The 17694-nt window shown below is 29.9% G+C and overlaps 3 protein-coding genes and 1 long non-coding RNA gene across 7 annotated transcripts; 2 read left to right on the top strand and 2 right to left on the bottom strand.

Moving 5' to 3' along the window:
* Positions 1-482: 482 nt before the first annotated feature.
* LOC105153298 (uncharacterized) lies at positions 483-4766 on the bottom strand. The gene is made up of 5 exons (XM_087406178.1): positions 4197-4766; positions 3429-3570; positions 2108-2511; positions 1856-2022; positions 483-1739 (listed from the first exon to the last, which is right to left on the bottom strand). Exons 1-5 carry the CDS (start codon positions 4302-4304, stop codon positions 1508-1510), a joined length of 1053 nt encoding a protein of 350 aa, XP_087262304.1. The 5' UTR covers positions 4305-4766; the 3' UTR covers positions 483-1507.
* A 143-nt stretch (positions 4767-4909) lies between these two features.
* LOC105153289 (nucleoplasmin-like protein) lies at positions 4910-11619 on the bottom strand. 2 transcript variants are annotated; one of them, XM_011068039.2, is made up of 5 exons: positions 11400-11619; positions 11035-11150; positions 9210-9423; positions 7906-7979; positions 4910-6209 (listed from the first exon to the last, which is right to left on the bottom strand). In XM_011068039.2, exons 1-5 carry the CDS (start codon positions 11419-11421, stop codon positions 6102-6104), a joined length of 534 nt encoding a protein of 177 aa, XP_011066341.1. In that variant the 5' UTR covers positions 11422-11619; the 3' UTR covers positions 4910-6101. The 2 variants fall into 2 exon arrangements, with proteins under 2 accessions (XP_011066341.1, XP_011066342.1); XM_011068040.2 differs by lacking the exon at positions 4910-6209 and adding an exon at positions 6625-6948.
* On the top strand, positions 9430-11110 carry LOC147909734 (uncharacterized). The gene is made up of 2 exons (XR_015545095.1): positions 9430-10032; positions 10436-11110. It is a non-coding gene; the product is annotated as an uncharacterized LOC147909734 (long non-coding RNA).
* A 2198-nt stretch (positions 11620-13817) lies between the features above and the next one.
* Sil1 (Sil1 nucleotide exchange factor) lies at positions 13818-17638 on the top strand. 3 transcript variants are annotated; one of them, XM_011068042.2, is made up of 4 exons: positions 13818-14217; positions 14968-15257; positions 15775-16040; positions 16110-17638. In XM_011068042.2, exons 1-4 carry the CDS (start codon positions 14103-14105, stop codon positions 16861-16863), a joined length of 1425 nt encoding a protein of 474 aa, XP_011066344.1. In that variant the 5' UTR covers positions 13818-14102; the 3' UTR covers positions 16864-17638. The 3 variants fall into 3 exon arrangements, with proteins under 3 accessions (XP_011066344.1, XP_011066346.1, XP_087262303.1); XM_011068044.2 differs by lacking the exon at positions 13818-14217 and adding an exon at positions 14332-14543; XM_087406177.1 differs by lacking the exon at positions 13818-14217 and adding an exon at positions 14600-14760.
* Positions 17639-17694: the final 56 nt, after the last annotated feature.

Below are 17694 nucleotides of genomic sequence, written 5' to 3'. Positions count from 1 at the left end.
AGACGAAGAGAATAGCCCAACGATGTCAATACAGTGGAATAATTAGTGTCACTTAATTACTCTGAAATTCTTATTATGATCGGCACTATATATATATATAGGTTGTGTGGAAAATAAATTTAAGTCAATGACCTCTCTCGTCGACACGTAACTAATTGTAAGATAATGCAAAATACGTGTTGAAGTTTGTTTACATTGGTGATACAGAAAATCGAGAGCGATAGTTTGATGAAGAATAGAGAAGAAAAATACTTACAATTAGACGGCGATTTTAATATTTGATATCACTACTGTAAGCTATTTATGTAATATACCTATGTAATATATACAAAAGCTTGTTGCAATGTTGCAAATGTTGCTACAATATTGCTGAAATGTGCTTATAAATAGAAAAATTATATTTATAAATCTTACAGTTTTATATATATATTTATGAATTTTACAACCCTGGTCAAAAGTTTGGAAACACTTCAATTTTGTCACGAAAAATTAAATATCTTTAAAAAAAAAATCATAAAGAAGTTCCGACTATGCATTTAAAAGCGCAAAGATAGGGCGTTTTACGTAGTAAAATCTGCGAAATTTTTTATATTTTGTTCCTAAATTACATAAAATTGAAAATTGATATTTTTTGTAATATTTTTATCTTACTTTAAAGTATTACAATTTCATGGAACATTATTGGACAAAATTTAATATAAATGTATTTTAAATTAGAATTTCTAAGCTTTAAAATGCTTTTTGAAAAAATTTGGTGTGATGATTTTTCGCAAAGATATTGAATTTCTTTGCATAAAATTTTATTATAAAAACTTTTTCTAAAATATTTTTTAATTTCAAAACAAAGTTTACAAAAAAGATAAAAGAGGAAAAGTTTATCATAATAGTAATATTTTAACTAATTTGGTATATTAACTACTTTTATAAGCAAGCGCAAAAAGAGACAGGGAAGGGTGCTTATCCTCCTTCTCCCATTTTGGCAAGAAGAAACAATTACCCAGCAACACATATAACTGTTATACATATATGTAAATATACATTATTTAAATCTATATTATATTAATGGTTTGCCAAGTACATTATATTAAATATTCTTACGATGGAAAATTAAACGCTCACTACTCAATATATAGCTCACGTTATTTGTAAGGAAGTTCATTGAAGATCCTCTAACTTTAAAAAAAATATATATATATATATATATTTTAATAAGTTTTAATATTAAGTTTGTGTGAAGATAAATTTTTATCCCCCCTCCCCTTTTCTCTCGATTAAAATCCTGGCTATACCCAAGATTACTTTATATTATCAAATATTTTATGTTCAAATTAGGACTTGTTTTTTTGTCTTTCGACTATGTAAAGAAATTTTTTTATATAAACGATCTCTAATAAATAAAAAAAAGGGACAATTTTATCATAATACTTTCACGTGTGTCTTCAACAAATTAATGAACATTTACAAAAAAAGTATTTATACAAATACACATATTATCTATTTCAAAGAATCATCTATTCTGTCGAGAAATAATGGACGTTTCTACAATTCCTGACACACTTTGAGCGCATTTTGCATGAGATTCTTTAAAATCTCTTTTAACATCTTTCGCATCATTAAATATACAATCATCTGCACTCTCAGAATTCACCTGTGAGATCATCTCCGCATCTTCAGTATAGTCAGCAGGTTGAGATAACTTAGACAGCAAAGCGATTTTTTCTGCTTTACTTAAAGTAAATCTAAAAGTGTAAATAATTATACTTTGTATCAACAATGTTAGATAAATTTGATTTAATATTGAAAATATGCTACAATGAAAATTCGATATGATTTCTTTTTTCCACGTACAACGTACCTCGTATTGCTTTGCGTTGCTAATTTCTCAATGATTTTAGCGTCTACATTAATCTTTTTCGGTCTTTGCATATGACTTTTCAATTTGTCTATGTTTTGCGTAAGTTGATGGACCTGCACTTTCAATGTTGTGTTTTCATATGTTAATCTGTTATTCCTTTGTACAACCTAACGATTCATACGATATGTACAGTCTAATTTAAGAGATTTAGACAAAAAAAAAAAAAAGAAAAACAAATATATTATCATTTACTTGTAAGAATTTAGCTTTATTAAGAGGCAACGGTTCTTGAAATTTCTCTGACACAATTAAATTAAGTTCCTTCCTCGCTTCGTCTAATTTCTCCATCATCTCCGCCATTACTAGCAAATGCTCATGCAACAACTGGTCCAATTTATATCGTAATGTGTCTTTAGCATGTTTCATACGAAGGAACTTCACACATAGATTATAAGTAACTTTGTTTTTATCTAACAATTCTGATTTCAGTTGCTTATTTTCTTGTTCTAAGGAATCTTGCACTTCTTCGAGCTCCTTACGCCATTGTTGTTGAAACTTCGACACATTGCCTATATATCTACCTCTGTATCGTTGCATTTCTTCAACGAAATAGTCTTTTTCTCTTTGATAGAAAATTCTCTCGCTATCTAACTGTTCTACAATAAAAATAATTAATATACCGGATATTCCTGAATTATAAACCGCCAAACTTAAAATATGAATTTAAGATTTCAAAAACAAAGTTTTTCTCTGGAAGTTTGTTGATAAACGCTTTGTTTTTTAAAAGAGATATTGACTTACATAACTACAGGAAAATTTTGTTTGTTTTAACCCAGGCTACAAGTCATGACTCAAAATGATATTAAAATGAAATGATTGAAAAATGACTTTTAATGATCATTTGGAAGTCATTTTGACATTATTTTGATATCATAATGAATTATGATATCAAATGATATTATGTCGTTTTGCTTGAGGAGGTCCTAAATTCATATTTTAAGTTTGATGGTTCAATCCGAGAAACACTATAGGTGCGTTCGAGGAGTCATTTGTATCATTCTATCCTTGTTTATGTCTAATATAAAAGATGAAGATAGAATGACACAAATAGCACTAATAACGTCTTCCCGAACACACTTCGTGAGGTGCATTCAAGAATTACGTCTAGATAATTTTGGTGTGTACTTTAGCGTAATGTAAAGCCTGTTCTTTTTGACTGAACTTTTATACTAGTTTATTTTTCTTCCTCTTTTTTCTTCCTGGAGAGAAAAGGAAGAAAGATGAACTGGTATTTGTAACGTAAACTAGAATCTAGAGTTATATCTGAATGCAATTCCTGAACGTACCTCTGTGTACTGTTTCATTCATATTTGTTGAATTAGTTCAAACTAAAAACTGTAAAGCTGTATTGATAAAATTCTAATTTTATGGAATAAATTTAGATAGATATAAAACAGTATATAGTACGCAAAATATTGCATTTATATTATAATTCAATCAGAAATTACAGTCATACCTTTAGATTTAATATATGTATACTGTCTAAAAAAAAATCATAATGATTAAATCTTACGTTTCAGATTCCTGTTGCATCTTTGTTGTTTCTTTAGTTCTGCTAGTAACCTACTTTTTTCACGATGTGAATTTTCTAATTGTACATCTTTTATCTGTATAGAATCTGTTAAATTTGCTATAATTTCATTCAATTTCGTTACCTATTAAATATATATATATATAAATCAGTTATTGATTTCAAAATTATAAATAGTAACAATTTATAAGAATTCAAATAATGAAATTGTAAACAGGCAAAGTCACACTTATTGTTCGTGCTGTACAATATTTTATATGTTAGTAGACTAATAATTGAACAAACATACATACAAACATTCGATCTTTTCACATCAGTCCTCTTCAATGTAATAAAAATTAATGCAACTATTTTACATTTCAAACTTTTCACAAGAACGAGATCATATCAAGAAAAATAGTTGGGTTTATTTTTATTACACTGAAGAGGACCTGATGTGAAAAGGTCGAAACGTCTATATGTATATTTGCTGAATTGTTAGTTTACTATAAACATATAAATATTATACAGCATGAACAACAAACTCTTTCGCCTTTTTACAATTTATTCGAATTTTATTCGTTGGAGTCTATTACATTGTGTTTAATTTTAAACTTAATTTAAGAAATTTAGCAATAATAAATATTTAAAATACAAAATGATTTTCTAATCAATTATTCATTTGTACAGGACATCTCATATTATACACAGAAATTTGATTCTCTTACAATTCATAATAATTAGTTAATAATTAAGCGAAATATAACATACCTGTGGTGAGGTTACTATTTCATGATCAACTATGTCGGATTCCGCATTGCCATAGGAAACTTTGTTTTCTACATTAGTAGAACATTTACTTAAGTTAACATTCTGCATATCACAATTTTTAACTTCAAAAGCCAATCTCTCTCCGTAATCTCTTTAGATATATTCAATAATTTTCTATTTGTTATATTATTTCATTGGTTATATCATATCGCACACTTCGTATTTAATTTTAATAATCAAGTTTCAAAGTTACGACATTCGAATTTTTGGAATTGCCTCTATATGTACATACAATAAACTTGTATTTAAAACTTCTTAGAGTGTCTAAAAAGTTATGATGTTCTTTCTTTATGCGTAAGACAAAGTAAAAGGAAACATGACATGTTATATATTATACATAAATAACCTACATAAAAGTTACTTGTCAAATACATAATCATTGAATAAAGACGTTTTTTTTTATTCAATTGATCAATCGCAATTTATGCGCAATTGCAATTGCTGCATTTACGCATTTAATGCGATTGATCGATAGATTATAAAACTCACTTTAAATAAAAAAACATTAAAAATATCAAATATAATTACAAATATCGTATATTTATGTACTTATTTCAAACAATAAAATGAAGACATGTTTCCCAAAAGAGATTAAAAATTATTCTTTGTTACAGTATGGCAGGTTACTCTCAAATAAATATTTACCCAAGCAATACGGATTTTAAAAGTTGTGAAATTTTTTATTGTATATCGTATATGTACAAAATAGGTGTACAGACTACGTATCAATCGCACGTACGTTTTTTATACATGCCATCACATATGCTTCAATAGCACATGACACTGATGTAAGAGCATTTATATACCCAGTACACCTGTAACTCCCATTTCTATTATCTTTCATCAAATGGAATGAATGTTGAGATGACGTGTATATTTTCTTTCTTTAATATTGATATCTTTAGAGACGTAAGTAAAATTTTTGAGTAACTAATAATCCTCTCCCCATCTTGTACACACGAAAATAATAAATTATATTGAAGCTTTAGCCTTGCCATTCTTTACATGAGAATTATTTTCAAAAATCGGTTTAAACAGATAGAATATATTTTCGCATCTTTGAAAGAATTGTGTCAATATGAACACGATATCGGAAAAAACAAAAAATACAAAATCTCATTGTGGATCCCCATTCGTGCTTTCCATAAATTTTACAATAACAACTGGGCCAGAAATCATTTAATACACTATTTTATCATACCAAAACTATATATTTAACATGAATTTCAATAAGTCGTCTAGTAAAAAAGGAAAAAACATAATATTTGTTATCAAGATATTCTCTTTCTTCAATGACAAAGTATCATCAAAAGAAAAAAATATTCAATTTTGTCTCAAATTATATACTCCAATACGATAAGAATATACATATATCATTTTTTTGAAGATAGAGAAATTACATTTATAAAAATCTTGCCATAAACATATTTTTTGTTACAAATGTTAAATCCTATGTTACTAAATATACATTATCCTGTAAAAATATTCAAGAGCACACATACAAGTATGCTATACAAATATCTATATAATTGAGGTAATTGTAATAAACTTCACTTTGGATAGACGCATAAAAAGATTAGTTAAAGCACAAAAATATTTTTTAAGCAAATTTTTTCATACGCAAATTAACAAAATCGTCCGAAATTATTTCAAAATTACACATAATATAATTGTCTTACTTTGTTGGTCCAGTTGTGTTTTAAAAAGGTGGAAGGCAATCGTTTTGTCGTGTGATAATCTGATGAAATGATACTAGAGTCGCACAAATGCGGATGATAGTGATGGACTTATGTGTATATCTTAACTTAAGAGTTTGTTTTATTTTCATAATGTTAAGGCTCATGTTTATTTTTTCTTGTTCTTGTTAGCCTGATTTTTGTATTTAGCTGCAGCTGCTAATTTAGCATTCTTCTTCTTAGGTTCATCATCTTCATCGTCTTCATCTTCAGGATCCTACAAGAAATATAAAATGTAGTCATATGCAATTTATTTATTTTAAGCAAGATAATTGATAATATTTCCATATTTTTAATAATAATTAAACATAATATATTATATTACGTAAGGAAGTAAATGAGAATATATATTTATATATAAAATTCATTTACATCTATCAGTTTAAAGAAAATTTTAAGAAAATATGAAATTTTATTACGTTTTATAATCAAATTAAAATTTCAAAATCGCAATATGTTAGTCTAACTTTGACTTTTAAAGATATTTTATTTAATTACTTTATTTATTTTATTTATCGATATAAATATTAATAAATATTATTTAATCTTTTAGAATCCAATAAAAAATTATAATACGTTACTTTGCAAAAATGGAAAAAAAGGAAGCGTGATTAGTAAGAAATAAAAGCAACTCTTTGCAAAATAAGATTTATTTTACAAAAATAAAACATGAAACATGAATGAGAATACAAGGGATACATTTATGATTTTTTTATAAGTGGTTCACGTCCATCTTTTCCTGTCCTTAAAAATTATAATTCCTCAAACGTATTTTAAAAGATAAAGTTTGAAGTAAAATAAAAAATATTCTTAATGCAATATTGATATTTTTTAGACATACTATGGCGCAATGTCGATTTTTATCTTAATATTCTATTTGTCTATGTTCACGACCGTACTCATTCAACGCCGTTTTTTTTATCTCCTGATAAAAGTTTTCGTTTCTTTCGCGGTGCCTGAAATGGATATTTATTAAATATAATTTCATATGTTCTACAGCAACATAGAAAGTAAAGATAAACTAAAGATACTATCATGAGGTGCAAATTCTCCTATAGTAAATTATTTATATGTATACAACTTATAATATAAATTATATCATAACATTTTTGTGGACGTATTCTGCATTCAAAAATTTATCATATTTTTATAGAGAACCATAAGGGATGTATCTTCGTGTGACGGACTCATAACCGACAGATCGCGACTTCAAATCCCGCATCCCATATATACGGAAAAATTCGTAATCTGTACTGACATAGGAAGTCGCAGAGGAAATTTTCAGATCTATGTGACTCTTTGGTCATATTTATATTTGATTCTTATATTTAAGATTGTCTTAAGGTCTTAAAATGTCATGAATTAATCAGAAGCCAATATTCATTCTTATTGTCAATTCTTCAGTAATCAATTCTTATTAAAGACTGCCTTATTTAAGTTTTATTAAGTCTTATTTAAGTCATATTTAAGTCTTATTTAAAACTGCTTAAGTACAGTCTTAAGATGTCATGAATCAATCAGAGAGCCGTATTTGTATTTTAAGACATTACTTAAGATGAGCTTGAAATAAGAACGGACTATGATTACCTCCTTTTGAACAGGTTCAAACATTCAGGAGAATTGATATGGTTTTGTCACCCATCTACTACTGCTACTGCTACTACTACTACTACTACTACTATTACTACTATTACTACTACTACTATTATAGAGAAGCATTCTACATGCATAAATTGATATTAATAAATTAAATACAGCATTATCCTCTTTTATCCTCACTCATAAGATTTATAGCAAAAATTTACTAAATTTATTATTATTATAATAAAATTTGCTAGATATAGATAGAATATATATTTTCAACTATATATATATATGTATATAGTTAAAAATATACATATAATAATTCATACCTTTTCATCATCCTCATCATCAAGTTCTTCCTCCACTTCATCATCCATATCCACAAATTCTTCAATGTGGCCACCTATGATAAGAAAAAAAATTTAAGTATTTCTTAATTTTTAATAAAAAAAAATAAATATTTGAATAAGTTTATAAAATGCCATGTATAAAACAATGCTATGTTATAAATAAATAACGAATTAAAATAAAACAAATAATAAATATTTTATTATGTAGTATTTATTGCAAGTTGTGTATTTTTTATCATATTTTTCATAATATTAGGTGTTGGAATTAATTCGTAGCGTTTTTAATGAAAGAATGTTATTTATTTCACATGAGCATTAAAAAATACATTAATGAAAGTACTTCCCATCACTTGTAAAACGCTACGAATTAATTCCAACACCTAATATATAAAAAAGTTATATTATAATTCTTAAAGAGTAAAATCGTGTAACGTATTAAATGAATTGAAGTATTACTTCATAATTAAATATAGGTTGATATTTTACATACATTCATAGATATATGTATATATAGTTTATAAATTTATTTTATATTTTAAAATGTTTATGTTTTTTATAATTCAAAAAGGATTAGCATATATCACATATACATATTCAAGAGCAAAAGCAGATAAAAAATACATAATACTAAACATATACTATATATGTATACTTTTTTTAACCCCCCCCTCCTGCCCCATAGAACAGAATCTATTTTTATTAAAATTATTTTTTTTTAAAAAGAATTATGTTTTTTAAGAAGACATCCGATTTTAAACTTTATCGCCTTTGCTTGGCATACCTTGATAAACTTTTATAAATATTACAAAATAAAAAAAATATCAACATTTTATTAATAATTTAAGAAATAGTCACTGAAGTTTAGTAATAAAGTCTATTTTTAAGTTTGTTAGAAAATGTCTATGTGATGTACATAATATTTTATTATACAAGCATTTAAGATTGTTTAAGGCATTGATTTTTATAGTTTGTGATAATATTTTATATTGAATTGTATACAATATAAGTAGTATATACAATATTTAATTTGAAACAATACACAGGGATATTGAATATAACTCGAAGTATTAGAACAGTCGCTTGTCAAGAAAAACATCAGACTTCAATTCTCATTCTGCATGACAATAAGAATTTGTAATAGAAAAGTATCTCACTATAAAAAAGAAATATAGTATCTAAAACATGAACTTAATCCCAAGATAATAAAACAAACACAATTTTTCAGATGTTACTTATAAATTTACTAAATAAAATTACGTAGTTTTTAATATAGAGATACATACCAAGAAGATTGTGTCCTACTATATGAACAGGTCCACTGCCCTTAACCAACGTGAACGTGACTGGAGGATCTGGGAAACTGAGATCAAGAATAATCTGCGCCGTTTTTCCCATCTCCAACAAGGCAATTGGAGTTTTTATGGGTCCTTTTAATCCCATTGCTTCAACTTGCAAGACATTAAGCTCTCCAGGTTTAGCCTCCGGTCCTAGAAGAGCCTAAAAAGTTTACGATAAACATTATACAAGAAATTATTTATATAAATGTAGAATAATAAAATATAATATTGGATGCTAATAAAAATTATTTTGGTTATTAATTCTTATAAATCTAAGATTTTATACAAAATTCAAACTTAACGTTATAACAATACAGTTAATAATTATATTATTCTTATAAACAAAGGACGAGGAAAGTTATATATTTAAATTTCTCATAATTGTATTATTTTTAGATATGTTCTTTATTCCTGCACTATCTGAACTGGTGTACACAGTGCAATAAGTTGAAGTGAAACAAATATAAGTTTGTTTCGCTTTAACTTATTGCACTGTCTGAGCCAGTTTAGACAGTATAGGAATAAAGAACAGACCCATTAAATGTATTTTATCTCAAATATTTTTATCACGTATGTCATACGTTTATAGTTTGATCAATTTCTATCTTTTTAGGTTAGAAAACAGCTTGCCCCGAAAAACAATTATACATAAATATTATTATGTTGTATAAAAAAAAGAATAAACAGAAGAGATAAAAAAATGTTCTTGTAACATTCAAATTCAATGAGAAGCACAAAGCGCACACATATAACAGAGGAAACGATTAAGGTAATGTAATAAAAAATTATATTTGTCATTATAAACTTTTAAAAAATTAAAAAATAATGTTACGATAAAACGTGATGTACTACATATAATTTTTATAAAACTACTCGCGATGAGGATGCTCGTTAATATCTACTTCGTTATACTTTGGTGCCGCAATATTTCGATAACCGGTATACTATCAAGTTCTATTTAATTCGCATATTATGATCTACATCCAAAAATTTCGATTCCTCGTTCAATCGAATCAAATCAAATTTAACCGCAAATTAAATTTCCGTTAAAATCTTTATTTCCCGACATATAATAGAGCCCTGTTTTATCTAACATAAAGTGGGGGGGAAGGGCGAAGCCGTTGTGAAAAAATGGCGCCAAGCATCAAACTTCCCGGTATCTATTCTTCCAGAGACGAGTTGGGCAATTATAACGGGAAAACTAATCAATCATGGTCACAACGTCACGAGCGCGATTTTGTAAAAAGGTGCCTCTTATCTGCTTCAAAGGACTCGTGACAATCGTTGAATAATTCAGGCATAGAGGAACGTTTGCGATCCTAGGAAAAGCAAAAAATTCGAGCAATGTGGTCGACTGTCATCCAGGTTATCTCTCACGATTGAAGAATTGAACGAGACCACTAGAAATTGGCGATTGAGTTTCGCGCGCGAAACGGTAATTGGCGACGGTGACAAGGAGTGCTACAAAGAAAAAAAATCTAGGTGTTCCTAAATGATGCTAGTTGAACAACGATTGAAAATGCGGTATATGGAAACACGCGGCATGATAGAAAAAACGGTAACCGACGAGTGCGATGGAAACTGTACGCCCCACCATGAAGGAAGGCGCCCGAAAGATGCTAGCTCGTGGAGATGACGACAATGTTACGATAGCGTGGTGGCTCTCCTAGCCACAGCGGAGAACCGTAGACGGAGAAAAGTTCATTAGACACGGAGCGACGGCGACGTCTCTGTTGTCATTCCGTCGATTACTGGAACGTGGCACACTCACCATTTTTATAATGAGCTTCTGATCAGCGCCGATGTCTTGGGCCGCGCCGTCCGAGTCATCGTTCTTGTGCTCCGGGTCCCATACCTCGCTTGCATTCGGTCCCTCTAGGGTGATTCCTGAACACAGAAGACACTAAGTCGTATTCGTGGCGAGAGAGCGGCACCGGTCGGTGACCGAGCACGCTGGCTCCGGAGATTGCAACGGGAGTCGAGAGTCTGCCGTATCGCAATGGCCGAAAGCCCAGCCGGCGTCTCCGGCCAGTGCATCCCCTTCGCGCTTAAATGGCCGACGGTACGTAAGTATCCGCGTGCGTCGCGAAATAGCAAAGCCACAGCGAACATGGCATCGTGGCCGTTCATATTTACCGTATAGATATTCCTCTGCCATGGCGATCGGTCTGCTATTAACGGATTCTCGTGACGCGTGGATGTACCCGTGAGGACGGTGCAGTGGACGTGTGCGTGCCGTGCGCGGTGATGGAGTAGAGCCGAGAGCGTGAGAGGCGTGAAAGCGAAACGCCGCGCGCGCAACGGTTACTGTGTTACTGCGCGAGGGAAGTAGGGTCTGGATGGTAGGGAACGATCGCCGCCGCCGCCGCCGCCACCGCCGCCGCACGTGCCGGTCATCGTACGAGCGCGTAGTAAAATGAGTTTCGCTTAGCTGGCCTTGCGCGCCAGGACTACGTTCCGTGCGTTGATTGGTCGGTTGTCGGGCGCCGTCCAGCGTTGCCGTTGCGATCCGTACCGTTCGCCGCTCGCGCTCGTTGCCAAACGGCCCTAAAGCGTTTTACTCTCAATTCTCGAATGTTTCTAAATTCTTTTAAAGTTTCAAGCCTTACTTTTGATAAGTATCGCATACGAAAGTACTAGAGAAATCTATATACTATGATATTTTTGTACATTTATTTTTCCTGTGCGATATTTTCAATAATATGACTCTTAAGGTATATCTTCGGATAAATTATATGTGATAATTTATCTAATTAATAGATAAACGTAAGAATAAAAGAATAAGAACAAAGAGAGTAAGAGAGTGAGTTCAAGTTTATTGAATGGTAGAACAACCTAACTTTATAAGTATAGCGATCATGTAATCTTTTTCCTAAAATGAAGTGTGAAAAATGAAAATTTTTATCATAGAAGATAGTAATGAAAAAATTTTCCATTTTTCATGTTTTTCTATTGCCTGTGTGTTTCAGGCTTAAATTTATAAAAGAGTTTCTAAAAAATTTTGGCAAAATTTATGTGAATCTAAAAAATTAAAAGAAAAAAATTTTTTCCTTTTTTCTTTTTGTAAATCGATTAATTTCGAAATAAAAAATATTTTTTTACAAAAATGAGTTTTTATAAAATTACAAACAAAATTCGATGTTATTATGAAAAATCATCTCGTACCAATTAAAAGAAATTATTTTAAAATTAAAAAATCTAATTTTTAAATATTTTTTCGTTAATTTTTTCCCATAATATTTTATCAAGCTACAACGCTTCAAAATAAAACAAAAATATTGAAAAAATATTAGTTTTTATGTAATTTAAGAACAAAATATTGTACAAATAAAACTTAAAGATAACTTAATAGCTTAATCTTTTTAAAATGCATTTTTGAAAGTTTCTCTACGGTTTCGTTTTCTGATATACGAAAAAATCGTTTTGAATTTATGGACGGTAATGCATATCGATGTATTATTCGAAGTACAAAATACTTAACTTTACATTGTTCAATTAGATTGAAAGATTAATTAATATCAAGTATTAAGCAAATTATGGCAATTACATGTGTATATAACATCGCGTGGTGTAGAATTCTTCTCAAAGAAAACATTGATTTTCACATGAAATTCGATCTAAAGAATTTGCAGTTGTTACGCAAATTTATATAAGCGTTATATCATAACGCTATAATACTCTTTAGCGAATTGATTCTACTATTGCGTAATAATTTCACACGGATATAAATAAGTAAAGTCGGTTCATTCTTTAAGTAATGATCAACAGTTGAAAATTATAAGTCTGTTTACAATTTAATTAAAGTACTATTATGTATTAGGTCATCTAAAAAGTATCCGCGGTTTTTTGTCACTAGATGTGTGTTGATGATCATATCTGACCCAATATTATGTATTAGAGACTTTTTTTACAAATTAAAGAATGGCTGCGCTCAACAGAATACAACAGTTTTATAATCGTTTTATGATTGTCTGCTGAGATAGGATCATTCCTCTAGAGTAAAAAATACAATTTAATCAAAAGCGAAGAAAACTTCCAACAGTTGTAAATAAATATTTTGCTAAACACAGCCATTAGAATTCGATAATTTTATAATTTTAATCCACATCATTCTGATTGGATTTTAATTTTCAATTTGTAATCCTCAATCTCCAATGTAGTGAATTATGCCGAGTTCAATATATATACTATTACTGAAAAGTTGGTGCCAATCTTGAAAAAAAAATTACTAAAAGTCACTTTTCAATTAGTAATGTCATTTTGATGTTATTTTGATTTGTTTTGCTTCAATTTGTACTTTAAACAAAATATCAAATATAATGAAAAAAATTAGTTTTATTCATAAAGTCTATAAAAAATGTATATGTTGAAATAAGTATCTATATATGTTTGATACTTGACAAAAGGAGAAGGAAAATTTTAGTGCAGCCCACTGTAGCGATGAAAAAAGAATAAACCTTTTTTTTTTTACAATAAAATATTACTCGATTTTTCAAAATGCACGAGAAGATTCGAATGCGACGGATGCGGCAACGTCGCGTCTTTTCATTGGCTGTCGGTCGGCTCTGGTGGCGACCGCGTGCAACTACCGTCGGCGCATTGGTTGACACACAGACGCAATAAATAGCGGACGCAACACGTGAACGAGTTGTTCGCGAGTCCCGCGATAAATGTCATGCCGAGCATCACGCTGACAATCTCACATCGCTTTTGCGCCAGCTGATGACGAACGATTCTGAGATTTGCGCATAAACGGTTCGCCTGTGAACAATCGCAGTCGTACGCGTTCCTCTACTTCGGTGACGACGACGACGACGACGTCGTGTTGTCCCTATCAGAATGCGTGTTGACACGTGCATCTTGCTGTTGTATCTGCCGCTTGCAATTTTCGGCAGTGCTGAAAAAAACGAGAGCGCTTTCGTGGCAACGCACGAATGGCAGACGGTGAAAAAGGGTAAGTACCTCATCAAGGTCGTGCCCGCGACCGTGGGACTACTTTACGCCGACCGAGATCCGTCGCTCCGTTTGACACCACGTCAGTCAAATCCGCCGTACGTGCAGCCCTTCCGCGGCGAAAATGCGACAATCCAATCCTTCCGACATTTCTAAAGAAGACAGAGCACAGTCTTGTATAATGCGAGAATTTTGAGATTACTTCGTGTTGTTTTAAATAAGGAATCGCGAGAGAGAGAGAGAGGGGGGGAGAGAGAGAGAGGGGGGGAGAGAGAGAGAGAGAGAGAATTTTGTGGTCGTCCTGTCCGAATGGGTGCCTCCAGTGACGTACGTGCGGATTGGATTACGTGGTTCAAGAAGGCATAATCTTAAGAAATTAAAATCGTTCGGAATTGCGTATTACAATAATTTTTGTCTCTCTTTTTTTAACAAATATTAAAATTTTATTGGAACTTTTGAGATGGATATGATTAGGATTTGTTCTATATAAATATTCAAGAAAGCTCCAAATGAGAATTTTTTTGAATAATCAATAATCATGAAAGTATATATAGCTTGTGTTTTTTTTAATGAAATATGTATGATGCTAAACTATATGAATAAAACTAATTTTGTCACATAAATGCATCTTAATACAAGAATTGTAGATTACAAATTTTTGATTAAATTATAAATATCTTAAAATTTTGTGCTGATAGTAAGAATAAAGATCTAATTTCTAGTAAGATTAATAAAATTTAATTTTTATCAGGAACTCCTATTCCCAAAGGACTTCACGTTAGACATAATTTTGCAACTGGAGTAACAGAGGCTAAATTGATGGATGACACAGAAGAAGATGATGAAAATACAAACCGATCCAATTCCAAGTCATTGACATTACATCCGGATAAGTCGGTTCTAGAAAACGAAGAGCCGGAGTCTGTGAAAATAAAGAAAGTTTCAGAATCTTTGAATTCTTTGAAATTTCCTATCGACGAATTGAAAGCGAGATTGAAAAAGCTTAAGCAAGATGAAGCAGCAGAAGTATCAAATATGAATGTAACTATTTTTTAATTTTAAATATTTAATCTTCCGTCTCTAATTTGGGTTTTTTTTAGCATAAACAAAATTTTACTTTTAAATTTTATCCTATTTTTGTTCAAATTTCAAATTTTGTTAGATAAGGGTTTTAACATTTCAGTTAAAAACTATTTAGCAATGTAACATAGAAGTTAACCCTGAATTTTTGAAAGCTTAAAATAAGAAAACTTGGGCTAGATATAGACACAAATTAATAGACGTAGGAAGTAAAAATGTGATTGCAGACGGAGAATTAGAAATTAGAAATTTGTAATTATTGGAATTTGGAATTGAAACAGATTAACACATTTAACAATTACAATTATGTTTAAGATTTCGTTCCATATTTCCGTCCTTAAACATATTGCATTATCTTGATCTAAATTATACCAATAATTGTTTGTTAATTTACCCAGATGTAAATTATTTTTTATTACAAATTTAGGATTAACAAGTAAGAATTTAAAATCTATTATATTTTTCTTTTTCATTCTAGAATGGAGAAACTCGACCAAAAACTGAGAAACGTTTTAAACGTTTTTATGAAACTTTGAAAGAGGAACTTAATGCTCTTAAAGTTAATGTTACAAGCGATTCAGAATTATTAAAAAGGTTTTTCCAGAAATTTCAATCTTATAAAAGTAGTATCACTACAGGAACGTTAACTAGTATAGAGATTGAAGAAGTATTGGACATTTTAAATAATTTAGAATATCTTCTTCATCAAATAGACAATGCTAAAATATTCTCAGACATGGATGGGTAAATGAATATTTCTCTTGGAGACAACAATTTATCAATACAATTTTAATCAACTTTTTTTTATTGTAGGTTGACTAAGATCATATCACCATGTCTTAATGGAACTAATAATGAAATAAAATCAGAAGCATTACGCCTTTTAGGAGCAGCCGCCCAATCAAATCCAAAAGTGCAAGCTAAGGCATTAGAAAATGATTTTATTCAAAAAGTGTTGCACGTCTTGTCTACAAATAATAAAATTGAAGTAAAATCCAGATGTCTCTTTGCTCTAAGTGCCTTAATACGCCAGTTTCCTGCTGCTCAGAAAGCTTGGATTGATCATGGCGGTTTGCAGTTACTTGGCAAGATTCTATATGACGATCAATTACATATACAAATGAAAGCAATGAAATTAATTAATGATCTAACAATCGAAAGACGAAACCTAGAAGAAATTCATGATGCCGAACAGCGTCAACAGAGAATGAGGGAGTACGCTATTACAGATTTTGAGCTAAAATTACTGAGGCACGATTACTGTAAACTCCTAAGCAACTTAATGGTTAAATGCTTCAAAGAAAAGTTAACTGGCCAATTTAGTATAGAAAATAATGATTTTCTCGAAGTAGTCTCAGATAGCATGATCACGATATCTCCTATTTGTAAAACTGAATTTAAGAATATTGAGCTTTTGCTTTTACCTGTTATAAATAATCTCTTACACTTTTATCAAAATCCTAATATTAAACTCACTGTGGATGAAACAGACGTTTTGAAGAGTTTAATATTACTGATTGAAAGATTAAAAGAAACTATTTTTGAAGCACCTCATGATGAACTATGAATATGAATTAATGTCTAAGGTAATTAAAAATATACGAAAGTATATCAAAGACTACAAATTAAATTCCAGTCTTATGTTAATAGATATGCAATCATGTGCAATAGAGCATAGAGCTTACTTAATATGTATTTGTCAGTGTAAAAAGTTTTGTCAAGAGAAGAAAATTAAAATTATTGTCGTAGTAATTATTAAAATAATCTTGAAAAGGAGATTTACTATTTGCAGATGAAGATGATTAGCTACAATTTCCAGATCTTTGGAAAATCTAAGTATAAAAAAATATTTTGTTATTCTAAACGTGTTTATTCTATTCCTACTGTAAATAGGTTGTCATACTTACAGGATTGATCAGTGAAAAATGCAGTTCTCGTCTCTTGCATTCAAAGTATGAAATACTAGTCATTAGATGTCAGTTAAACTTTAATTCATTATTTAAATGGCATAGTAATTAGTTATACTTGTAGCGATTTTCCCGTTGTAAGAGTTTTTCTTTTCTATTGGCCTATCAAACAATTAAAAGTCTGTATGTTTTTCCCTTCAAGAGACGGGAACTTTTGATATTTGATTTAATCAGCTCAATTAATATTTCATGTATACCTCATAATTATGCGAGGAATAATTGAAAAATATCATTTGAAAAGTAAAACGACTGAGATATATGTACATAAAATATGTATAAGACTTTAGTTATATATCTGGCTATCACATAGCAAGTATAAATAACTTATATTTTTTGTTTTAGAAATAATTACTTAATAAATTATTTTGTACCAATTATATGCCATATTATCTGAAAGTTCCTGTAGCATATATATTTAATATAAAAGAAGT

The sequence above is a fragment of the Acromyrmex echinatior genome, chromosome 5, assembly GCF_024713525.1.
Source record: "Acromyrmex echinatior isolate Ae372 chromosome 5, ASM2471352v2, whole genome shotgun sequence".
In the NCBI taxonomy this organism is placed as follows: domain Eukaryota; kingdom Metazoa; phylum Arthropoda; class Insecta; order Hymenoptera; family Formicidae; genus Acromyrmex; species Acromyrmex echinatior.
The sequence above is the reverse complement of the archived record's forward strand: the minus strand, read 5'-3'. Positions and strand labels throughout refer to the sequence as shown.

What these genes read in the sequence shown, in the direction of transcription:
- LOC105153298 (XM_087406178.1), bottom strand. Translation starts at nt 4,304, where the DNA reads ATGCAGAATGTTAACTTAAGTAAATGTTCTACTAATGTAGAAAACAAA. An exon ending in ATGCAACAGGAATCTGAAAC is followed by an intron (nt 2,512 to 3,428) that starts GTAAGATTTAAT and finishes TTTTTATTGTAG; the next exon opens with AACAGTTAGATAGCGAGAGA. An exon ending in GCAACGCAAAGCAATACGAG is followed by an intron (nt 1,740 to 1,855) that starts GTACGTTGTACG and finishes TTACACTTTTAG; the next exon opens with ATTTACTTTAAGTAAAGCAG.
- LOC105153289 (XM_011068039.2), bottom strand. Translation starts at nt 11,421, where the DNA reads ATGGCAGAGGAATATCTATACG. An exon ending in AGAAGCTCATTATAAAAATG is followed by an intron (nt 9,424 to 11,034) that starts GTGAGTGTGCCA and finishes TAAACTTTTTAG; the next exon opens with GCTCTTCTAGGACCGGAGGC. An exon ending in AGTAGGACACAATCTTCTTG is followed by an intron (nt 7,980 to 9,209) that starts GTATGTATCTCT and finishes TTCTTATCATAG; the next exon opens with GTGGCCACATTGAAGAATTT.
- Sil1 (XM_011068042.2), top strand. Translation starts at nt 14,103, where the DNA reads ATGCGTGTTGACACGTGCATCTTGCTGTTGTATCTGCCGCTTGCAATT. An exon ending in CAGAAGTATCAAATATGAAT is followed by an intron (nt 15,258 to 15,774) that starts GTAACTATTTTT and finishes TTTTCATTCTAG; the next exon opens with AATGGAGAAACTCGACCAAA. An exon ending in ATATTCTCAGACATGGATGG is followed by an intron (nt 16,041 to 16,109) that starts GTAAATGAATAT and finishes TTTTTATTGTAG; the next exon opens with GTTGACTAAGATCATATCAC.